Source organism: Microcebus murinus, chromosome 3, assembly GCF_040939455.1.
Source record: "Microcebus murinus isolate Inina chromosome 3, M.murinus_Inina_mat1.0, whole genome shotgun sequence".
NCBI lineage: Eukaryota > Metazoa > Chordata > Mammalia > Primates > Cheirogaleidae > Microcebus > Microcebus murinus.
In genome coordinates this window covers 16,240,124-16,264,574 of record NC_134106.1, presented here as the reverse complement: position 1 = coordinate 16,264,574, position 24,451 = coordinate 16,240,124, and the positions used below count along the sequence as shown (strand labels likewise).

The following is a 24,451-nucleotide window of genomic DNA, read 5'->3' as shown; positions in this document are numbered from 1 at the left end:
TTTTTTTTCCTCTTCCTGCTTCAGTCTATATAAATATATGTATATTTTACCTGTATTCCAGTTTACTAATCCTCACTTGAGCTATAAATGCCTTTCAACCCATCTGTTGCATGTTCAATTTTTACTTATTCTATTTTTTGCTTACAGAATTTCCATTATTTTTATAGTTATAAATTTCCAAAATTCTCCATCTTATTTAATATCTTGATCACATTATCATATTAATAACAATTATTTTAAATTCTGACTTTATTCTCCTTTTTACCATCAGCAATTTTTAAAAATACAATTACTTTTATTCTTAAAAGTTCAGAGATAACATATTTGAAATGAAAATACATAAAGATTGTGTCTGGTCATTCCAATATCTTAGTCTCATGTGGTTGTGTCTCTACTTCTGCTTTTTCCTTCTTTGTTTGGTTATATCGTCTTGTCCATCTGTGTGCTTGTGTATTAGTCAAGGTTCACCAGAGGAACTAATAGTATGTATATACATAGAAAGAGATTCATTATAAGGAATGGTTCACATGATTATGGAGGTTGACAGATTCCAAGATTTGCAATAGGCAGTCTGTAGATCCAGAAGAGCTGATGGTGTAATTCTAGTCTGAAGGCGAATATGCTCAAGACCCAGGAAGAGCCAGTGTTTAAGTTTGAGTCCAAAGCCAGACAAAACTGATATCCCAGCTTGAAGGCAGTCAGGCAGAAAGAATTCTCTCTTATTAAACCTTTTGAATCTATTCAGACCTTCAACTGATTAGATGAGGCCCACTCACATTAGGGAGGCCAATATGCTTTACTCATTGTACCAATTCAAATGTTTGTGCCATCATCCAGAAACTGTCTCACAGACACACCCAAAAATGTTTGACCAAATATCTGGGCACCCTGTGACTCATAAAATTAACCATCATAGTTTGGTCAGTTTTTTCAATTGAATATCTAACATTATTTATGAAAAGTTATTGATAATATTAGGATTTTATCTTCCTCCAGAATGAGTTTACTTTTGCTTTCCACTAGGGTAGTTAGGGTAGATCACTTTGATGCCATCAGGAATTGGGCTAAATCAAAGTATCTTTGTGGGAGCTGGTCTGTTTGCGGTTCATCACTACTTCTAGGCTATAGCCCTTTAGTAGTTTCCACTGAAAGCCTACAATACCTTTAGTTTAATGGGCACAAAACTCCCAAGTTTTGTCCATTGGGCCCCATAAGATTTTCAGAAACTTTCTTTAGTTTCTTAGCCTCTTAGGTGATGCTTGCTAAGATATACTATCTGTATGTATTTTTTTTTTTTTCTAGAGCTGTTAAGTTTCCCCAGAAAAACATCTTCAAACCTCTTGTCTGTGGGCAACATCCTTGAAATAAAAGCCCAAGAGGCCAGTCTAGGTTAGTAAGAGTGTCGCAAAAGTTAGTATTGGGCCTTTCACTTACTCCCCCTTTTTATGTTGTCCCTTTTCCCCTCCTTTTTCTATGCCCAGTGTATGCAGGTCAGAAAGGAAGGAAGGAATTATTCCAATTCCTATACAAAATAAATCTCCAGGCCATGCTAGGATGGTGGAGGAGTTGCTTGAGGATATTAGATGAGGCAGCTGTCCTGGGGGACTGGCTGCCTCTGAGCCAAACTTTCATTCGTTCCATCTATGATTGAATGTGCTCAGCACTGCTACTGACACGTGTTATGGCCTTGGATGCATCTGTGAACAAAACAGAAACAAACTAACAAAAAACACCTCTGCCTTTGCAGAATTCATAGTCTACCTAGGGGAGATGATAAGCATAAAAATGAGAAAATGAGTTAAGTAATATCTTCAAAAGTGATACTGCCCTGATGTAGAGTAGAGCAAGATAAAGGGATTGGAAGTGCCGTGGCTGGGGGATAGAGGGCAGTGGTGGACTGCAAGTGAATTGTTTAAATACTTTATTTGGAAATAATTTCAAATTTACAGAAGAGTTGCAAGAATAAGAATAGTACAAAAACACAATATATACTTTGCCCAGATTTACTTCTTGTTAATATTTTACCTCATTTGCTTTATTTGCGCTGGAGCGTGCTCTCTCTTTTTCTATCTACACACACACACACACACACACACACACACACACACACACACTATTTCTTTCTGAGCAATTTGGGGGTAAGTTGAATATACCATGGCTCTTTATCCCTAAATACATCCGTAAGTGTGTAGTTCTTAAGAATAGGGATATTCTTACTTAACCACAGTACAGTTATCAACTTCAGTAAATGTAATATTGATATAATACTTTAGTTTACCTTCTTATTCCAATTTTGTCATGTGACCCACTAATATCTTTGATAGCATTTTCCCCCCTGCAGTATAGGATCTAGTCTGGAATAAGGCATTGTATATAATTTTCATGTCTCTTTGTTATCCTTTAGTCTGAAATATCTCAACAATATTCTTTCATTTTTCATAAAACTGACATTTTGAAGAATACAGTTCCTTTAAAAAAAGAATATCCTTGGCCGGGCGCGGTGGCTCACGCCTGTAATCCTAGCTCTCTGGGAGGCCGAGGCGGGCGGATTGCTCGAGGTCAGGAGTTCGAAACCAGCCTGAGCAAGAGCGAGACCCCGTCTCTACTATAAATAGAAAGAAACTAATTGGCCAACTAATATATATAGAAAAATATTAGCCGAGCATGGTGGCACATGCCTGTAGTCCCAGCTACTTGGGAGGCTGAGGCAGCAGGATTGCTTGAGCCCAGGAGTTTGAGGTTGCTGTGAGCTAGGCTGACGCCACGGCACTCACTCTAGCCTAGGCAACAAAGCGAGACTCTGTCTCAAAGAAAAAAAAAAAAAAAGAATATCCTTAATCTTGGGTTTGTCTCTTGTTTTATTATGACTAGATTAAGGTTATGCATGCTTAGCTACAGTATTTCATAGGTGATGCTGTGTCCTTCTCAGAGTAGCTCATCTGTAGGCACACAACATCCAGCTGCTCCTCTTTGGTGATATTGACTTTATCATATAATAGGGGTGTTATCCAGAATTTCTGCACTTTTTTCCTAGCAATTAATAAACAGTCTGTGGGGAGACACTTTTATCAAAATTTTCCTGTAGATTAAACATCCATTATTTATCTTTACCTGATCTTGTCTTTACCTTAATGGTTGCAAAATGATTTTCCAACTCTAGCATTCCCTGTATAGATACTTAGGATTCAGCATTCTGCAGCACGAACTCTCTTTTCTCTCTCATTTATATATATATATATGGATGTATTTATCAGCATAGACTTATGAATTTCTGATTTACTAAAGGCATATGATTCATTACTGTATATAATTATTTTGGAGATCAAATTGTTCCATATTTGGCTACTAAGAACCCCTTCAGTCTGGCTTCTTTTGTAGATTGCAGTTTTAAGCAAGGCCTCATTGAGAAGTGACCTGTGGGATATGAAGTTAGCTACATGGCTATCTAGGAGACAGGATTCAGCAGAAACAGTTATTACAAGGGCTTTAAGGCCAGGAGGATGCCTGTGTTTGAGAAATAGCAAGAAAGCCACTGCAGCTGGAGCAAAGTGAATGAAGTATGGAGTAACAAGAGAGTTGTCTGAAAGACTTTACCTTTATTCTGAATAAGCAGAGGAGTGACATCTGACTTGGGTTTTAAAAGGAACATTCTGGCTGTGTTTGGAATAGACTGTACAAGAACAAAAATGGAAGCAGGGAGCCGAGTTACAAGGCTCTTGTAATAATTCAGTTGAGAGATGATGTGTACACGCGTGTTAGACCACAGAGGTAGCAGCTGAGGTGATGAAAAGGAATCTGATTCTGCAAATATATTGAAGGGGAATCCAGAGAATTTCCTAATTGATTGGATGTGGAATGTAAGAGAAAGGGAGACCTCAAGATGACTATAAACTTTGGGGCCAAGCAACAGGAAAGATAAGTTGCCATCAGCTGGATTAAGGAAGGCTAAGTGGATTAGGTTTGGGGAAGATCAGAAGTTTAGTTTTGGAATACAAAGTTTGGGATGTTATTTAGACATCTCAAGTGTAAATGTAGAGTAAGAAGTTACATGTTAAAAGTCTAGAGAGTCAGATGTCAAAGGAGATTGAAAAGGAGAAACCAGAGAAGTGAGAGGAAAAACCAGTGAATATAGTACCCTTGGAGCTAACTAAATGAAGTGAATCAGGGAGAATAGAGTAATCCACTCTGTCAGATGCATCATACAGTTCACATTAGATGTGGACTGAGAATTGACCGTTGGACTTAGCAATGTCGAGGTCTTTAGTGACTTTGGGCACTTTCAGTAGCATGAGGGAAATGAAAGATTTTCAGCCAATTCCTCTGTTTTTTGCCCCAGAGTATATCTTCCACATTCAAAGTTTCTGTGAATGAATTTTTTTTATTTGTATTCACCTCTAGAGGCACTAGTTAATCAACTATCATTGTGTTTGTTCCTCTGTCTGCTTTCCAACTTCTAAAAGTCTGTTGACATCTCTTATCTGCTGTCAGTATTCTCTTGTTCTCTTTGTGCTAATGGATTTATATCTTTTTTATGTCTTTATTTTCTTTTATTATACTTGGCTCTTGGGAGGGAGCAGAAATAAGTGAATAAGTTCAGTCTGCCTTGAAAGAATTATTCAGTCTGAATAATTCTTTAAACAATAACAATTATATTCTGTAATTAGAATTTATTTAAAAGGCCATAAATAGGTAAGACCAGAAAACTTTCATTGTGTTATGTAATACTTCTTTTTGCCACCTCTTTGCCTTCCCCACAGTCTCCCTCTGTATCCTGTGGTCCAGAAGAAGAAATATTTAGATACACCCTTCCACCCTGCTGACAAGTGAAGGGGTGGGTCCTACATTAAGCCAGCTTCTTGAATCTATTTTGTATATTGTAAAATCCAGATGGCTACATACAGATGTGTGCTTTTAGAAAATATATCCCTTTGGTGGTCATTGATATTTTTATTTCCATGGCGGTTATTCTAGTCACCTTTATTTGGACAATAATACAGGATCTGACTGTACTAAGAAAAGGAAGACAGTGGCTAAGTCAACCTAGTACAAGCCTGGATTTCACAGTTTAGACAGTTTTTAAATAAAGAATTTCTTTGTGTTTTCACAGTAAAGATGAAAATGTTTCTTTTAAAAAAGATAAGAAAATATAAAATTGGAGCTTTCATTAATTTATACTTGTCTCGGAAGTAATAGTCACAGAGAAGTAGTAAACAGTGGCATGTGCTTTATTAGCTTATCATGTTAGTCCATTACCCTGGAAACATGGGTGATTATTACTGTACAGGGAAGGTGTTCAAGGTGGAGAACCAGATTGAGCAGATGAATTTGGGTGTTTATGAGAGTTTCACGTTGAAGGTACCTGTTTCTTTGCTATCCAAAGAGCACAGCTTAGAATGAGTAAGACAAGCTCAACTCATGTAATTGAAACTATCAACTACTTGATGAAATTCTGAATTATCTGAAAGTAAGGTTCTTTAGGCATGAGTAGGCCATAAGTCAAGGAATATCAACAGCCATCAGAAGCTGGAAGAAGCAAGGAACGGATTCTCCCTCAGAGCTTCCTGGCACAGTGCAGCCCTTCTGACATCTTAATTTCAGCCCAGTGATACTAATTTGGCTTCCAAAACTGTGAGAAAGTAAATTTCTGTTATTTGAAGCCACCCAACATGTAGCGATTTGTTACAACAGCCATTAAAAACTAATACATTGTCCTTGGCACTTGATGACTATTTAGATATGAAGACCTTTGTATCTGTCTTATTCAGTTTGGGGGAAACTTTCCTGCATTATTTCTGTGAGGTGCCATTCTCACCTTTTCCTGCATCTTTTCTTTCTGGAAGTCATTTAGTAGGATATTAGTTTTCCTGGATTTGGTTTTTTATTTTCTTTCTACCTGCTCATCTCTCTGCTGTCAGTAGGATTTCTTGTACTTTCAACCTTTTCTATAATTTTTAAATTGAGGTTATTTATTTAGTTTTTAAGAATACTGTCATATTTATTGAGTACTGTTTTTATATCCCACTCTTCATTGATTTAATATTTTCTCTTATTTATAAGCAAATTATAATTTCTTCTGATCCTTCATTGTCTTTTCCTTTGAGTTTCTTTTATGTTTTTTGTGCTCTCTGTCTTCTCAGTATCTGTCAACCTGTTGTTTCTTATTTATATTAAAGTTATATATTAAATGTTTTATTAGGAGGCTCTCTTTGTGTGGGCTGGACTAGTCAATACAAAGACTTCTGGCCTTCACTGTAGGGTGATTAGATACAAATCAGCTTGTTTGTCAAGGGCTCCAAATGTTAGCATGGTAGGCCACAGTCAGGCTTGTTTTAAGAAGATGATTATGGACATATTTAACTCTGGCAGAGCCAGGAATTCCATTTATAGCAACAGGGTGAATTCTTACACGCTGAGGTGTTGCCCATGACTCCCCAAGCCACTCATAGAAAGGCTGCAGTCCAGCTACGAGGATTGTTAATCACTGAAGTCATTGTGTCTGGTTTAGTGGCATTTGTTATTTTGGCAAACATTTATATTAATTTGGGGCCCAAGGAAACGTGTAAGTTTCCCCCCTGAAATCAGTGGATGAATAGTAATTATATGGTTTGTTTCTTATTAAAATATGCTCTATGAGGAGCCTTTCATGGGTATTTGTCATTAGAACGCTGAGGGTGACTGGAGTGCGGCTTGTTGTCATAGATGTCTCCTAGATTTATTGAAGGTGGAGGTTATGTTTGTTTCGTGGTCTCATTGGTTTGGAGTAATTTTGCAAAGGAGAAATGGAAAGATCATTACCTCACAATAAAAGTCTGAAACCGTACATTCTGTAGTGATCCACAGAAAGACTAACTAGAAGCACTCACGGGGTTCTTTCCCTAACAGAATGTACCTCTTTAATGCAATAATTATATTCTACCAGTGGAAGCTATTTTCCAGGGAAGTTTTTCGTAAAGGTCACACAGTGTTGAAAATAAAGGAAACGCTTTTTACCTTTAAAAAGAAAGATGGGACTTAATTGAGAATATTATAGAATTATTTCAATATTGGTTTACTTTGATTTGATGGTGGCAAATTTGCTTAATAACTTAATGCAAACTTTTGCTACATACATTTGAAAAGCATCAGTTGGAAATATTAGCTTTATTTGCTGAACAACTTTCTAGGCCCATTGAGCTAAATGAATTTTTTAGTTGCTGACTAAAATTTGAGCTGGTAACAGAGTATATGATTCCCAATTCTATTATATAAGCATTTTCAGATGCCATGGGGCATACTTGATTGATAAAGACTCTCGGGAATGTTCTCTAATCCTATTAGGGAAGGTAAGAGCCTTCCCAGAGGCAGTTTTCCTTTCTCTGAACTCTGTAGAAGCTGAGACATCTGAAGTTTCGTGAGGCAGAAGTAGAAATCAAGAACTAACTTGGGCTATTGTTGACCCTAGGAGCCACCATGGCATCACCAGGAGGGATGCTGCCCTCATGAAGCTGGTGTGTCTGGGAGTCAGCGGGAGGCAGAGCATCCCCTTTAGTGACATGTGAAGAAGAAATAAGATGCATGAAATACATCTTTGACACATCTGTCTTTTTTCCTGAACTGAACAGGACAAATCCTTACCTGTTTCATTATCAAAGCTGGTTTGGAGATGATGTACTTCCTTCAGTCATTTCAGCCTAACCTTTTGCCTATGAGTTAATTGCTTATAATCCCAAGGTTTAGTCTCTGTCTCGTGAGGTTAGCTATCCTAACTGATGGATCTGCTATTTTTCCAGATAAAATGGAACAAGAAAGCCACAGTTTATGCCTCCCAGTTGACTTCTGATAAACTGGGAGTGTACTGGGGCAGCTTCTGTGGCAGAAATCCTATGTGCTATGGGCCTTTCCTTTGTATCACTCTCCTTTAGTCTGAAACCCTGTGAAGGATACCTTTGCCTCATCTTAGTGCTGGTATTTTAGTATATGAAGCTAAAGTGTACCTCTTTCACAATGTTAAATGGGAAAGAATTTTTTTACTGACTTCACTGAAAAACTCTGTGCTCTATTAGCACTGGATCATGTAGGGACTCAGTGAGTGAGTGTCAGAAAATTTTCTTTCTGAGGTTCTTTTCAAAGGTTCCTAGGCCCTGATAGACAAGAGATTTCTAGTGCCCATTTTATGTTTCTATTGTACACTTTATTTCATTTCCCATGCCCTGGTACCTACTGTGCATTATTATAAATATCTCTCCCACTAGGCTTTATGTTCCCTGAAGGCAGAGACTTTGTCTTGTTCACCACTCTCTCTGCATCTGCACAGCATCTGGCATAGTCAGTACTCAACATATCTTCAGCGAATGAATGAGTGAATGAACAAACCAATGAACGACCAACAGACCTAATGAATGACTTCCTCGCATCCTAGGCCTAAGCTCTTAAAGACTGAGCTTTCCAATTTAGCACAGTCCTAGGGCCATTGCCAAAAAATTTTGGCAATGAGTTTTCCTGACCCACACATAGTACCCCTTCTCGAAGTTTAGGGAACTGCCAAATAGCAGTTTCTTGATCAGTAAAGCCATCCCTTCCTTCTGTGTAGCTTCGCCTTTGGGAACCATGAGAAAGTCTTGATATTACCAAAGGCCATAGTAGTCAAATGAGAATGTTGTTGCCGTAGACATGAAAGTAGTTTGCTATTATCACTATTCACTGAATTCCGAGGCTACCTGAAAATCACTGTTCATTCAGAATAACAAGTGCTCCATAAGAGATAATTGCTCTATAGAGCAGCTCGTAAAGAATAATCTGCAGTGAGCCTGTGAACATCATTATTTTCTGAATGAGTTCTTAGTGATTCTGAATCTGAACAACTCAAAAGGAAGTAGATTCCAAGAGATTTCAAGCTGATGAGAGCATTTTTCCAAAATAAAATAAATGCAAAGTATACAAAATGATAAAAGCTTGAGAAGAATGAGCTATTGAAAGATATTCAAACAAAGTTTCAGATGTTTTTGTGATGTTAAATTATATAAAGATCTCTGCAAATATGCAAGCATTATTTATAATTAGCAACCCTGACATGTAGATTAAATGCATGAAATGGCCTTTTAAAAATTTACAGTAAGGTAATTAAAGTGTAGAAAAATCTCTGCCCCAAAAGGTCTAATTCACGTGAATGGGGAAATGGTAAAAGTGGTCAGTTTCTTGAATACAATCTTAACCAAAACATATTAAAATGGCATGAATTTGTTTCAGTAATCAGCAGTTGAAGTATCTCATACTTTTTAAGATGTGGGGCTAGTTATTTCTGATGCTAAATGATTTGAGACACTTGTAAAAATTGGCCCATATCTAACAATAATGATAGTGATCGGTTCAACCATAAATAAGGGAATTATGTCTCCAAACAATACTTATTACAAAGAAATTATATATAACAATATAGCACATATAGTGGTTAATGGCATGAGCTCTGAAATCATCCTGCTTGGGTTCAGATCCCATCTTTGTCACATTGTAGCTGAACCTCAGTTTTCTCATTAATGGAATGAAGAAACTTACTCATAGACTTGTTATGTGTATTAAATGAGATAATATATATAAAGTGCATTAGTGCAGTCCCTAGAAAATAGTAAACTATCACTACTATTATTATTCTAAGTACTTCCTTACTGTGGGGAATAATTTCTATCTTACTGATGTATGAAACTTTTAAGACAGAATAGAAGATCTCAAAAAGCAAGCTCTCAATGATTAAAATATAATGGCATTTGCAGTTTCTAAACTGCATACTTATAAGCTAAATAGGCATGTGTTTTCAGTCTGGTCCTAAGGAGAGGAAAACATGGCCTTATGAGGAGAAGAGATAAACTAAATTAAGATTATTTCTAGATCTACATTTTGCCTGTTAGCTACTTTATCTTTGAAGGCTGGCTGGTTTATATTGTATGTTCACTAAGACATGCCTTGACAGTGCTGACAGTCATAGAAAAATAGAAATTGTTAGCTGTGTTTTTTTTGTTTTCCACTTGTACAGTGGGGAAGCATCCTACCATTACTGCAGCAGGTGAGTTAAACTGATAAATGAATAGGGATAGGAGTGGTGATGCTGTTCTTTTGAAGATGTCAAAGTACTGTTTGTCATGGCTTCACTTAGTCATAACACATAGGCATCATCGCTGCTCTCCCAGAAAAACGGATGCATCTGTAATAAGGCATCCAAATGGTAAAGTTTTTGAAATTTTGAAGTTTTGTTTAGATTTACACCTTGTTTTTTTTTAAAAAAAGCCTTATTTAATGAAATAGATTGCACACAAACATGTGAGCATCATATACCTTATATAATGTTTAGATTGTTTCTTAACTTCCTTTCTGAAAAATGATTAATAAATTCAAGAAAAATAAACCCCAAAATATTGTCTCTATTCCCACAAATATATCCAGTATAAAAAGTCTCTGCATATTTACTTTCCTGTACAGTTCAAAAAAACATGCTTGTGCTTCATTATCAAAAGTTGATTCTGATAGATTTCAAATGAAATTGTGAAATATATCAAAATGTTTTCTTAGGGTAGAATGAATTGGCCAACCTACCAATTCTTTCTTTAATGATATAGTGACATAAGAAGATGTTTTGTCATGTGCATAGATTTGGAAACCTCCTCTGCACAGCTGTGTTATAAAATTAGGTATACTTTGTTGACTGTAAACCAAATTTGATAGGATAAATCATAGTTATAAAAATTTCTTTTATTCTTCATATGGAAACCTACTGGCAAAAAATAAAAAAAATCACACAGGTCAACAAACGGATAATAATTGTTGTTCTCCAAAGGCAAGAGAGGAAAACCAGTCTCATCAACTAAGTTTTAGTTATGATAAACAATCTTTGGTCCTATATTTTTGCAAGGCAACGATGCGTTCAGAGTACATACTAGAACTTCCTCATTTCTTTGGTCCATTCCTGTGATTTCAGAGTGCATTTTAATTCTCAATTTGTTACTGATGTAGATCAAGCAAATACAACCCTGTGGTTGCTTGCGTATTTTTAGTTTCCCTTGCATGCAGTTTTGTTTAACATGGGTCACAGTAAAGGATCATTTATAAAAGTAATGGATTGTTTCCTGTTTCTGCCAGCTGATTTGATCAGTCTGAAGTTCCTTATGTACTGTGGGTTACATAACTAGTATGGAATCTGTGTGGTACATTTTTTTAGTTTGACACTAACTAAATTAACTGTTTATGTTCTCTAAATTTTTGAGGACAATTTAACACATTGACTCCCACACTAGAAAAATATTTTTTTTTTCCCTTGGAGCCATGGCGTTTTATTACAAAAATAGAATAAAAACTTAAAAAATAAAATGATCCTTTCTAGAAGTTAATGAAAAATTTGTTATTTTTTATTGTTTTCTGTGCATGAGTTACATGCAACTTGAAATATAGTTCACATAGCTTCCAAGGTGAAGAGACATGTGAGTTACATATGGTTCACTAGGCCCCAGGCTCAAAACTACTGTGAGTTAAATACAACTCACCTGGCAGTTAACGTGCTAATAAACACACTTGAACTGACTCCACTTAACACATTCTGCTCTGGCAATACTGTTTGCCTGGCTCTTAAACACACCAAATTAGCTTTTTATCTTATGGCCTTTGCACTTGTTCTTCCCTCTCCCAGAAAAACTCTTTATCCAAATATCTTGACTCAGCTCACTCCCTAACTGCCTTTGCATAAATGTCACCTTTCGTTGACGCCTAAATACCCTATTTAAAACTATACCATCACCTTCAGCAATCCCTATTTCTCTTTCATTATCTTATCTGTCCCCCCTACCCACCATGGGACTGTGACTTACTGACATTATCTATATTTAACTCAATTATTATATGTTGCTTAAATTGTTAGGTAATCAACATTTATTCTAATTCGTTTATTATGGCTAGTTAACACACATTTTACTTCATCGCTTACATATTTATTGTCAATTATGTTTTATTTTTTAATGTATATTTTAAATTGACAAATAAAATTATGTAGATTTATTATATACAACATGATGTTTTGAAATATATATACATTGTAGAATGGCTAAATCAAGCTAACTAACATGTGGATTACCTTATATACTTATCTTTTTGTGTGATAAGAACACTTGAAATCTCTACTTTCTTAGCAATTTCAAGAACACAATACAGTGTTATTAACTATGGTCACCATGTTGTACAATAGATCTCTTGAATTTATTGCTCTTATCTAATTGAAGTTTTATATTCTTTGGCTAAAATCTCTCCAGCCTCATTCCCACACTAGCCCCTGGTAAATACAATTCTACTTTCAACTTTTTTGAGTTCATCTTTTTAAAATTCTACATGTAAATGAGATGATGTGGTTTTTGTCTTTTTGTGCCTCACTTATTTCATTTAACATGTCCTCCAGGTTCATCCATGTTATCAAAAATGATAGGATTTCCTTCCTTTTTTAAGGCCAAGTAGTATTTCACTGCACACACACATACACACATAGGCAGACAAACCACATTTTATATATCCATTCTTTCATCTATTGATGAACATCTAGATTGTTTCCATGTCTTGGCTATTGTAGATAATGCTGCAATAAACATGGGAATGCAGATATCTCTTCAATACACTGATGTTGTTTCCTCTGGATATGTACTTAGTAGTGGGACTGCTGGATTATACAGTAGTTCTATTTTAAATTTTTTGAGGAACCTGCATACTGTTGTCCATAATGGCTATGCTAATTTACATTCACAAAAACAGTATGCAGGAATTCTGGTTTCTCTATAATGTCACCAGCACTTGTTATCTTTTGTCTTTTTAATACTAGCCATTCTAATAAGTGTGAGGTGATATCTCACTGTGATTTTGACTTGCATTTCCCTGATGATTAGTGATGTTGAATGTTTTATCATATGCCTCCTAGCCATTTGCAGGTCTTATTTTGAGAAATATCTACTCAAGTTGTTTGCCCATTTTTTTATTAAGTTATTTGTTTTCTTGCTGTTGTGTTTTAAGTTCCTTATATACTTTAACTATTAATCACTTATCAGATGTATGGTTTGCACATGTTTTCTCCCATTCCATAGGTTGTCTCTTCACTGTTGATTGTTTCCTGGGCTGTGCAGAAGCTTTTTAGCTTGATGTAGTCCTATTTGTCTATTTTCACTTTTGTTGCCTTTGTTTTTGGGGTCATATCTGAAAAATCATTGCCCAGACCAGTGTCATGGAAAATTTCCCCTGTGTTTTCTTCTAGCAGTTTTACAGTTTCAGATCTTTCATTTAAGTCTTTAATCTATTTTTAGTTGATTTTTATTTATACTGTGAGATGAGGGTCTAATTTTATGCTCCTGCATGTGGATATCGAGTTATTCCATCTCCATTTATTAAGGAGACTGTCCTTTCCCCTTCCCCATTGTGTGTTCTTGACACCTTTGTTGAAAATCAATTGACTATAAATGAACGGATTTATTTTTGGACTTTCTATTCTGTTCCATTAGTTGATGTGTCTGTTTTTACGCAAATACCATACTGTTTTGATTACCATAGCTTTGTAACGTAATTTGAAGTCAGATAATGCAGTGCCTCCAGCTTTGTTCTTTTTGCTGAAGATTGCATTGGCCATTTGTGATCTTTTGTGGTTCCATAGACATTTTGAATTTTTTTTGTCTTTCTGTGAAAAATGTTATTAGAATTTTTACAGGGATAGCATTGAATCTGTAGATCACTTTGGGTGGTATGGACATTTTAACAATATTAATTCTTTCAGTCCATGAACATGGGTTATCTTTCCATTTACTTGTGTCTTGAATTTCTTTCATCAACATTTTACAGTTTAAGTGTATAGGTTTTTCACCTCCTTGTTCAAACTTATTCTTAAGTATGTTTTTCTAGTTATTGTAAGTGGAATTGTTTTCTTGATTTCTTTTTTTGATAGTTCATTGTTAGTTTATAGAAATGCTACTGACTTTTGTGTGTTGATTTTGTATCCTGCAACTTTATTGAATTTGTTTATTATTTCTCATAGCTTTTGTGGTGTGTTTAGGGTTTTCTTCTATACATATGATCATGTTGTTAGCAAACAGGGGCAATTTTACTTCTTCCTGTCTAGTTTGGATGCCTTTTTTTTCTTTCTCTTACCTAATTACTTTAGCTAGGACTTCCAGTGCTATGTTGAATAGAAGTGGTGAGAATAGGTCCTGTTGCCTTGTTCCTGATCTCAATGGAAAGCTTTCAACTTGTTACTATTTTTTCTTACAGAATATTACAAGGGTACAAATGTTTTGGCTACATGAATTGCTTGTGTAAAGTTTGAGTCCAAGTTATAAGTGTATCTATCACCAGATACTATGCATTGTACCTGTTAGGTATAATATTACCTATCCTCCCACCCCTCTTCCACCTGCTTGATTTCTGTTGAGTTTTACTTCCATATGTGCTTATGAGTGTTAATCGATTAGTTCCAATTTAATAGTGAGTACACCTGGATGCAGGTCACGGGATTGTCGTCAGTGGAGATGGGATGATCAGAATCAACTGTAGTTGAACATCAATTGCCTGAAGCTGAGAACCTACCCTTTAAAAGTTCTGTATTTCTGCTTGTTATTAGGATGATGGCATTCTGCAGACAGAAGTCTCTATCCTTCTCCTTTGCTGGCAAAGTAATAACTTCTCTTTCCTTCTCCTCAAAAAAAAAAATAATAATAATAATAGTGAGTATATGTGGTCTTTGTTTTTCCAATCTTGCAATATTTCACTTAGGAAAATAGTCTCTAGTTCCATCCATCTTATTGCAAAAGGCTTAAGTCATCCTTCAGATCTGAGCATTTCCTGCAGAGCAGTTCTGGTCTTGACAAATTCCCTCAGTGTTTGCTTGTCTAAGAAAGTCTTTATTTCTCCCTCACATAAGCAACTTAGTTTTTCAGGGTACAAATTTCTAGGCCAGCCATTACTTTGTTTGAGAAGACTGAGAATGAGGCCCCGATTTCTTCTGGCTTGTAAGGTCTCAGTTGAGAAGTCTGCCATTAGTCTGATGGGTTTTCTTTTGTAACTTGCCTGACATTTTCACCTTATGGCTTGTAGGAGTTCCTCTTTCATGTTAACTTTGACCAGTCTGATGATTATGTGTGGTGGTGTTTGCTTCTGTGGGATGAATCTCCCAGGAGTCTATTGGGCTTCTTATACCTGGATATCTAAATTTCTAGCAAGACCAGGGAAGTTTTACTAAATTATTCCCTCAAATAGGTTTTCCGACCCTTATGTGTTTTCTTCTTCACCCTCAGGGATGCCTGTTAGTCCTCTTTATATAATCCCATATTTCTTGTAGCCTTCGTTCATTCCTCTTCTCTATTCTTTGTCTTTGACTTATTTAATCCAAAGATGGTGTCTTCAAGCTCTGAGATTCTTCAGCCTGATCCAGCCTATTCTTAAGGCTTTCCACTGTGCTTTATATTTTCTTGAATGAGTTTTTCATTTCTAAAAGTTTTGTTTGATTTTTTTTAATAATTCAATTTCTTTAGTGAATTTTTCATTCATTTCCTATATTGTTTTTGTAGTTTCTTTGTGTTGGGTTTCTACTTTCTCTTATATATCATTGAGCTTTCTTATAATACATATTCAAAATGTTTTATCAATCATTTTTCATACAGTATTCAATCAATTTCATTCAATATTTTCATTTTGGTTGGTATCCATTGGTAAGGAGTTATTGTTTTAGGGGTGTGCTTTAGCTCTGATTTTTCATATTTCCAACTTCTTTCACTGATTCCTTCTCATCTGGCCTCTCAATTGAGACCTAGAGGTGCTAGGCCTAGCTTGCAGGCCTGTGCCAGGGAGAAGAGTGCTGGTCCTGAGTTGCATATGGGGTGTTCTAGCAGGTTTGATGAACCTCGTGGGTTACTTCTGACTTTCTGTCTTTCTTTACCTCTGCCCAACAGTGTGAAATGAGTTAGGTCCCTGCCTTAATCTCCAAGATGGTGGATGGTACTTGTGAGCATGAATCAGCTACTCCCTATTTGCTTGAGTTGGAAGGTGCTATGCTCAGCAATAGAGTTTTTCCCCCTATCATTGGTTGATGCTTATGTGGAAGAGCCAGCTGCTGAGATGTTCTTTTCTGCCATGGTATGCTCTGGTCCCCCAGGTGGGGCACACAAATGCTCTAAGCTTTAGGAGGGACCCTGTAACTCCCAGGGGGTTACTTGATCTCTATTCCCACTAAATAGGCAGGGAAGAGCAAGACAGTTCACAGCTGGATCACAAAAGCCTAAAAGCCTTTGCAAAGCCTCAGCAGGGCTCAAAGATTGCTTTCCTGGCCTCTAGGGGGAGCCCTTGGTATGAGGTTCAGGGCAGGTTCTCCAAACCCGAAAGGCTATGCCCAAGGGAGGGGTCTAGACACTTGAGTGCTAAGGCCATGGGCCGGGCTTTTTCCGCCCTAGTCCACTAGTGTCGTTTCTCTGTGGGGAGGGGTGAGCTGCTTCCTGGAACCCCACAACACACTCCCATCAGATCAGTCCATTTGAGTTCCCTTACTGCCCGAGACCAGTTCTTGAACTTCACGTGCATCTCCATGAAACACTGATAGGTAGGGGGTTCCCCAATTGTGCACCCCTGTTCCACAAGACCCCAGGGGGAGAATTGTAGGCCTCTCTATCCCCAGAGGCCTAGCCAGGGGTATTCTCCCACTGGAGAGAAGTGGCCACTTGCTAATTTCTTGGCTGGAGCTGCACTCCTTATTATTATGAGTAGGAGGAGGGGGCCACTGTTTCTGTTTAGCTGGCACCTGAGGCATTCGGTTGCCATGGGAACCAGGGGCTAGTCTATTTGTGAGTGCCATACCCCTAACCAATATGGTGGTTCTCCAGCAGTGGCAAGAGAGGGAAGCTGCAGCTACCAGTCAGCCCAAGCTCAAATTACTTTCTATGATGCCACGAATGGAGGGGTGCAGAGGAGGAAGTGTCTGGGTGTAAGAAAGCCACCACTCTGGTGTCTTGTGGCACTCTCCTGTGGGGTGTCCCTTATGGACAATGAAACACATGGGATTTGCTAATTCACCCCACTATTCCTATTTAGCTGCCATGCCTGGGCTCATGGCGGGTGGAAGTACCGTCAATATACTTTGTGTCCTGCTGTTCACTGAAGGCATCTAGGTGGGGGAGGGGAATCCCCCACCTTACTCTTTCATTGGCTCCAAGCCTCTCTGGGTTTGATCCACACCGCAACCTCCTCTCTATCTTCTTCTTTTTCAACTTTGCAGTTTTCCTCTCTGGGGTCTCCAGACGTCTCTGTTGTTTCTCTCTGTGATCCACACCTGAGCTGCAACTCTTCTTCACTCTCCTCAGTCCAATATTTTGCCTTCCAGCCAAGATAGTCCAACTAGTGATGTCTGTAGTTGACCATCTTGGCTCTCTCCAACTTTTTACTGTTGAGTATAATGTTAGCTGTGGGATCATCATATATAGCCTTTATTGTGTTGATACATTCCTCCTATACCTAATTTGTTGTTCATAGATTGGAGAACTCAATATTATAAATATATTACTAAGTTTAGCACAGTACCAATCAGAATCTCAACAATATATTTATGGAACTTGAATAGCCAGTTCAAAAATGTTTACACAAATGCAGAGAGCCAAAAATATCCAAGGCATTCTTGAAGAACAAGAACATGGGGTTTAACTTACTCTACCAAATATCAAAATTTATTATAAAGCTTTTTAAAATAAGACGTTATGCTCTTGGCACAGAGTTAGAAAAGTATGCCAGTATGACAGATTAGAAAGCCATGAAATAGATCTATTCACATATATACATGATTTACAACAGAAATGTCATTTCAGAAAAGCAGGGGAAGGGCAGCAGTTGTACTTAATAGTGCTGTGACAGTTAGGTTTCCACATAGAAAAAAAATTAAATGAGAGCCATATTTCACAGCATACATGGAATCAGTTTCAAGTACATTATGGACCTAAATATAAAAGACAGAACCACTGAACTTTTCAAGATATTATTGAAGAATGTTGGCTGCCAAGGAGCCTGCTGTAACTGTGACTTGTGGCTGACCTGCCTTCCTTACCAGATCATGTTCCTGCAGCTCCAGGTGGGACTGATGAGCTAGAACCCAGGCAAAGCTGAGAAGTCAGATTCTTCATGATTGTCCTTGCTTCCACCTCAGCTGCTACCAGGAAACCTGCCCTTCTGCTTGGAAGGAGAACTTTTCCTATGGGATGAGGAAAGTAGCACCTTAGGCCTTCATCTGAGAGGTCTCAGTAGGACAGCAAGAGGCCCTTTCTCTCTCACTACCAGCTATTGCTTTGTGTAAATCCACCCTTGTCTGAAATCTGTCAAGTCTTGCAAAATCCAACAGAACACCTATAACACTTTGAAGAATAAAAGGACTCATGATATTAGAATTACCTAAATGGCAGAATTATAGGTGATACCAGGTCAATTTTTATGATTAAACATGCTAAATAGACAACATACAAGAGCAGATGGTCAGTATAAGCAGAGAAATGGAAATCCTGAGGGAAAAAAAAAAACAAAGAGAAATGCTAGAGATCAAAAAAACACTGGAACAGAAATGAAGAATGCTTAGGATGGGTTTATTAGTAGACTGGACATGGCTAAGGAAAGAATCTCTGAGATTGAGGATATCTCAATAGAAACCTCCAAAACTGAAAAGCAAAGAACAAAGACTTATTTAAAAAAACCAAAAAACAGAATATCCAGTGAACGTGGGACAACCACAAAAAGTGTGACATATGTATAAGGGGAATATCAGACAGAAAAGAAAGAAAGAAACAGAAGAAATATTTCATACAATGACTGAGAAGTTCCCTAAATTAATGTCAGACACTCAACCACAGATCCAGGAAATTCAGAGAGAGAATAATATACTGAAATTCAGATCTACATAAAAAAGAATAACATTAAAGAAGGAATATTTCTTAATTATTCTAGATTCTTAATCTAACAATTCAATCAAAATAATAATAGCACCAATGTTTTTGATTATGTACATTTATATATATGTATACTTATATATAAGCATACATGAAATGAATGACAATAATGATATAAGGGATAGGAGGGAAGAATTAGGATTATTTTGTTTTTATAAGATACACTAGTAAAGTTGTATAGTGTTATCTGAAAGTGGACTTGTACTATTTGTAAATGTATATTGCAAACTCTATGGCAACCACTAAAAGAAGTTTGTTTTTTTTTAAAAAAAGTATAACTGTTATTCTAAGAAGAGAGAGAGAATGGAATCATATAAAATGTTCAGTTAAAACTACAAAAGGCAGAAAAACTGTGGAAGACAAAAATAAGAACAAGGGCAACAAAGAAAAAATAATAACAAATACAGTTGATATTAATCTAACTATATCAATAATCACTTATTGATTGGACTATAGTCCAATAGTCCACTATTGATTTGGACTATAGTCCAAATGCACTGACTGAAAGACAGAGATTGTCAGAGTGAATCAAAAAAGAAAACCCAACTATATGTTGTCTGTAAGAAGCCCACTTTAAATATAAAGACACATATAGATTAAAAGTAAGGGGTTGGAGAATAACATACTAGACTAACACTAACCAAAAGAAAGCAGAAAAAGAGATATTAATTCCAGACAAAGCAGACTTCAAAGCAAAGAAAGTTATCAGGGATAAACAAGGGCATTGCATAATGATAAAGAAATCAGTCCTCTAAGAAGACATAAAAATCCTTCCCATGTATACACCTAACAACAGAGCATCAAACTACGTGAGGCAAAATCAATAGAACCACGGAAGAAACAGGTAAATCCACTATCGATCGTTGTTGGAGATTTCAACACCCCTTTCTCAGATATGGACAGATCTAGCAGTTAGTAAATGAGTATGGATGCAGTTGAACTCAACAACACCATCAATCAACTGGATGTAATGGACATTCATAAGCTACACTCAACAAAAGTAGACTATACATTCTTCTCAAGCTCACATGGAACATTCATGAAGATAAACCACCTATGGGCCATAAAAAACACCTAAACAAATGTAGAAGAACAGAAATCATAAATGTCTGCTTTCAGACCATGGTGGAATTAAACTAGAAATCAATAACAGAAAGATAACTGTAAAATTTCAAAATACATGGAGATGTAAAGAACAAACTTCTAACTAACACATGGGTTAAAAAAGAAATTTTAAGAAAAAATAAATATAAACTAAATGAAAATGAAAACACAATTTATAATTTGTGGAATGCCACAAAGGGAGTGCTTACAGGGAAATTTATAGCAATTACATATTAGAAAACAAGGAAGAACTAAAATCAGTAATCTATTAATAAGTTTCCACCTTAGGAAACTAGAAAAAAGAGCAAATTAAATCCAAAATAAGCAGAAGAAAAAATAAAAATTAGCAGAAATCAATGAAATTGAAAACAGGAATTCAGTAGAAAAAATCAGTGAAACCAACAGCTGGTTCTTTGAAAAGTTGAATAGAATTGAGAAGCCACTTGCCAGCTAACTAAGAAAAATAGGACACAGATTACTAAAAGAAAGAGGAGACATGATTACAGATCCTATGGACATTAAAAGGATAATAAAGGAATTACCATAAACAACTCTGTGCTGACGAATTTGATAACCTAGATGAAATGGACTGAGTCCTTGAAAGACACAATCTGCCAAAACTCACACAGGAAGAAATAGACAATCTGAATAGGCCTGTATCTGTTACAGAAATTGAATCAATTATTAGCAATCTTGCAAAACAGAAAGCACCAACCCCAAATGGGTTCCCTGGTGAATTCTAACAAACATTTAAGGAAGAAACTATGCCAGTTCTCTACTATCTAATTCAGAGGATAGAGCAGAAGTAATACTTCCTAACTCATTACCTTTACATTAAACCAGACAAAAACGTTACAGGAAAACTACAGACCAATACCTCTGATGAACATAGATCTAAACATCCTCAACAAAATATTTAATAAATTGAATCTACAATGTATAAGAATTATACACCATGACTAAGTGGAATTTATCCCAGGGGTAAAAAGGAGAATAAATTCAACATTTGAAAATCAATTAAGATCCACCAATGCCACTTCTGGGTGTTTCCCAAAAAGATTTAATTAAAGGTTACCATGAGGCTTGCAAGAGAGCAGGGGACTGAACTCCTATCAGGAGCTTTACAAGGAACCCATTCCTATAATAACTAGCAGACTATCAAGATAACAGCATTAATCCATTCTTGAGGGCAGAGCCCTCATGACCTAATCATCTCTTAAAGGTCCCACATCTCAACACTGTTGCATTGGGGATTATGTTTCCAACACATGAACCTTGAGGGACACATTAATCTCAATATGGGTACAGTATATGGAAATGAACCACTTTACAAAACATCTTGTCTAATGAACTATTGTTCTTGGTCAGTTGAGGAATTATATCTATGGAACCAATGACCAAAAATACATGTTTAACCCTGAAAAATAAAAATTAAAAAATGTTAGTAACAGCATATTTATAATATCCCTAGATTGAAAACAACTCAAATGTCTATGAATAAAATAAATAAATCATGGTATATTCATACAATGGAAGATTATGCAGCAAAGATAATGAATAAACTATTGCAACATATATCAACATGGATGAATCTTACAAACATAATGTTGAGTGAGTGAAACAAGTAAAACCACAAAAGCATACTGTATGATTACATTTATATGAAGTTCATCAACAGGCAAAAATAAGCTGTAGTATTAAGAGATGGTATTAATGTAAAACAAAATAAGAATGTGAGTATAGTAGTAAGAGATGGTAAGTATTGATCCTAAAGAAAAGCTTACCTAAGATATGAGCAGATGGAATTGCGATTAGAAGATGCAGAAGCAGGGCTTCTGGCAATGTTTTGTTTCTTGACCCATCTAGCTATTCATTTTATACTCATTTGTTATATTGTATGTTTCTGTTTTACATACTCTACATGTGTGTTATACTTAACAATTTAAAATGTGGTTTAAAAAGAAAAAAGTAAAACTATTGTCTCCATTCTCATTTCCTGTCTTTAACATTGTTGATCTATTCCATTTATATTACTCTATTAATAGGGATTGAGCTTAACTATTTTGACTTTTCTGAACCACCATAAATTATTTTTATATGTTAATTTCAAAGATAATAATATGGTAAACAGTGGTAAGTTTAACTTTAAAATGGTTTTAGTGATTTTTTTTCTTACGACAGTATTATTAAAATATATTTCCTGATATTCTGATGAAATGAGGTGATATTTTTGTTCTTAAACATTTTCCCATGTAGGAATAGATTCCCAGCTTCCCTTGTACCTGGCCCATACTTTAACATTGAATCAGTTGTTAGAAATATGTTTGGTCCTGCTAAAGATTTTCTTTGGCTGGTAAGGTTAAGGAATAGAAGAGCTTCTCTATCTCCAAATATAATTAATAGAAGATGATGAACAGAAATGAAATCACTTATATGGTTCTACTTTCTACTGGTATCATTAGTCAATCAAGTTGGTATAACTACTAAAATAGTATATTAGTTCGTACTTTCATCAATCCTTCAAAGGAATTGTGAATTGCTATCACAATCTATGAGTTATTTAGGAATCTGATTCCTTCTTACCCTGAAAATTATCTCTAACACCTCAAGGGGCATCCTTATATCCTACCCAGACAGGTTATGGACTGAGAGGGCAGTGGGTGATGATTCTTGACAGTCTGAACAGATCTCTCATCATTGTAAAACCCAGTGAATTGTCAGTACTATATAAAAGAAACTATAAAGTAATGGGCTACACCTTAAGAAAACCTCTCATCAAATTATGTTTCTTTATTATAGGTGATTCGCTCTTTTCTGCTCTTTCCAACAATTGAACGAATGTCTGAGTCACCCAAAGGCAGAATTGCCACTCCATTTTTGTGCTGGTTTCGGTATGTTCTCTATGCTGCTGGCTACTTATTATTTAAACCGTGTCCTCAGAAAATCAAGTCTTTGGTGATCAGAATGGTCCTCCAAAGATGGAACATGGAGAGTAAATTTTCACTGATGAATGTACTAGAACCATTCTGCCTTGGTAAGCACATTTTAATATGTATACGTTTATTCTTATATCAGAAAGTGTTTACAGAATAATCTCAAGTGAACGAATATCAAGCAAGCAATTATTTTTGGGGTTTATTTCCTCCCAAAAGTTTAAAACTAGAAATAAATACAATTGCAAATAGACTGTGAGGTGTTCTGTGTAACAAATAGAAAAGGCTCATTAAGCTTTAATTTTAGCTTGTTTCTGATTCTCCACTCTAGCAGTAGCGTGGTGAGAAATAATTCTCCTGTACATAGCACATAGTATACATGGAGTCCTTACAGGAATCCAGAATGTGCCCTGTTGGCTCAGTAGAAGTACTTCGCAAAAAAAAAAAAAAAAAGTACAAGAAAACAAGGCCTAGTATTCTTGTACAGTTAAGAGACTATGTTTTTATTTTCCTTCTTTAAATGTTTTTGGAAAGGTTAAATTATAAGTAATATTAATAAATAATCATCATGGTAATATATTTTAATAGTAGATGCTTTGCTGATTGTATTTTCGGAATGTTCCAGGGAATGTTTTTGCTACTTTACTTTTTGGCTTCTAAAATTGTTTTAAAATGTAATCTCTTGTTTTAGATAATACTAATTTATACTGTATTTATAAATGATTTTCATTATAAAATAATCATAGTTTCTTAATATATGAAATGGGGATAATAGTACCCCATATTTTAATGGGTTATTCTTGGGTTACATGTGATACTATACACAAAGTTTCTATCTAGCATTATAACAGGCTTCCAATAAATGATTTGACAGCAATAGTTGCAGCAACAGCTAATGCACTGTGGTACTCAGAAGAACTAATGAGGTTTAAGTATTGTTACCGTCCCCGTTTTATAAATGAAGAAACTGAGGTACAAAGAAGCTACATGATTTGCCCAAACTCACACAAGTAGTGGATAGTGTTCAAATGCAGGCAGTCTACCACTATGATAAGCTTTCTTTTACCATAGCTGCTGCTGTTGTCTTTTTGCCCTCATTAATGGTAAAGGCAGGACTCCTGAATAAAGTTTTCCATGCTCACCCTTATTATGATTTCTGTCTTGAGCCATTGTAATATCTGGCCTTTAATATCTTTGGGTTTTGGTTGTTTTTATATTCGTGGGTTATTATTATGATGTTCTGTGCGTAACGCTGTTTTAAGTACTTCTTGTAGGGCTGGTCTTGTCTTGGTGAATTCTCTGAGCCTTTGTTTGTCTGAGAATGTTTTTATTTCTCCTTCATATACGAAGCTTAGTTTTGCAGGGAATAATATTCTAGGCTGGGCATTGTTTTGTTTCAAAAGAGTGAGAATGGGGCCCCAGTCTCTCCTTGCTTGTAAAGTCTCATTAGACAAGTCTGAT

At 36.1% G+C, this 24,451-nt stretch overlaps 1 protein-coding gene across 1 annotated transcript in view; it reads left to right on the top strand.

The window, feature by feature from the left end:
• Positions 1–24,451, top strand: part of LDAH (lipid droplet associated hydrolase) — a 116,873-nt gene that overhangs the window by 54,591 nt on the left and 37,831 nt on the right. Inside the window, exon 5 of the mRNA XM_012787710.3 lies at positions 22,857–23,091. Within this exon, the coding sequence (XP_012643164.2) occupies positions 22,857–23,091 (235 nt within the window). The remainder of the gene's footprint in view (positions 1–22,856; positions 23,092–24,451) is intronic.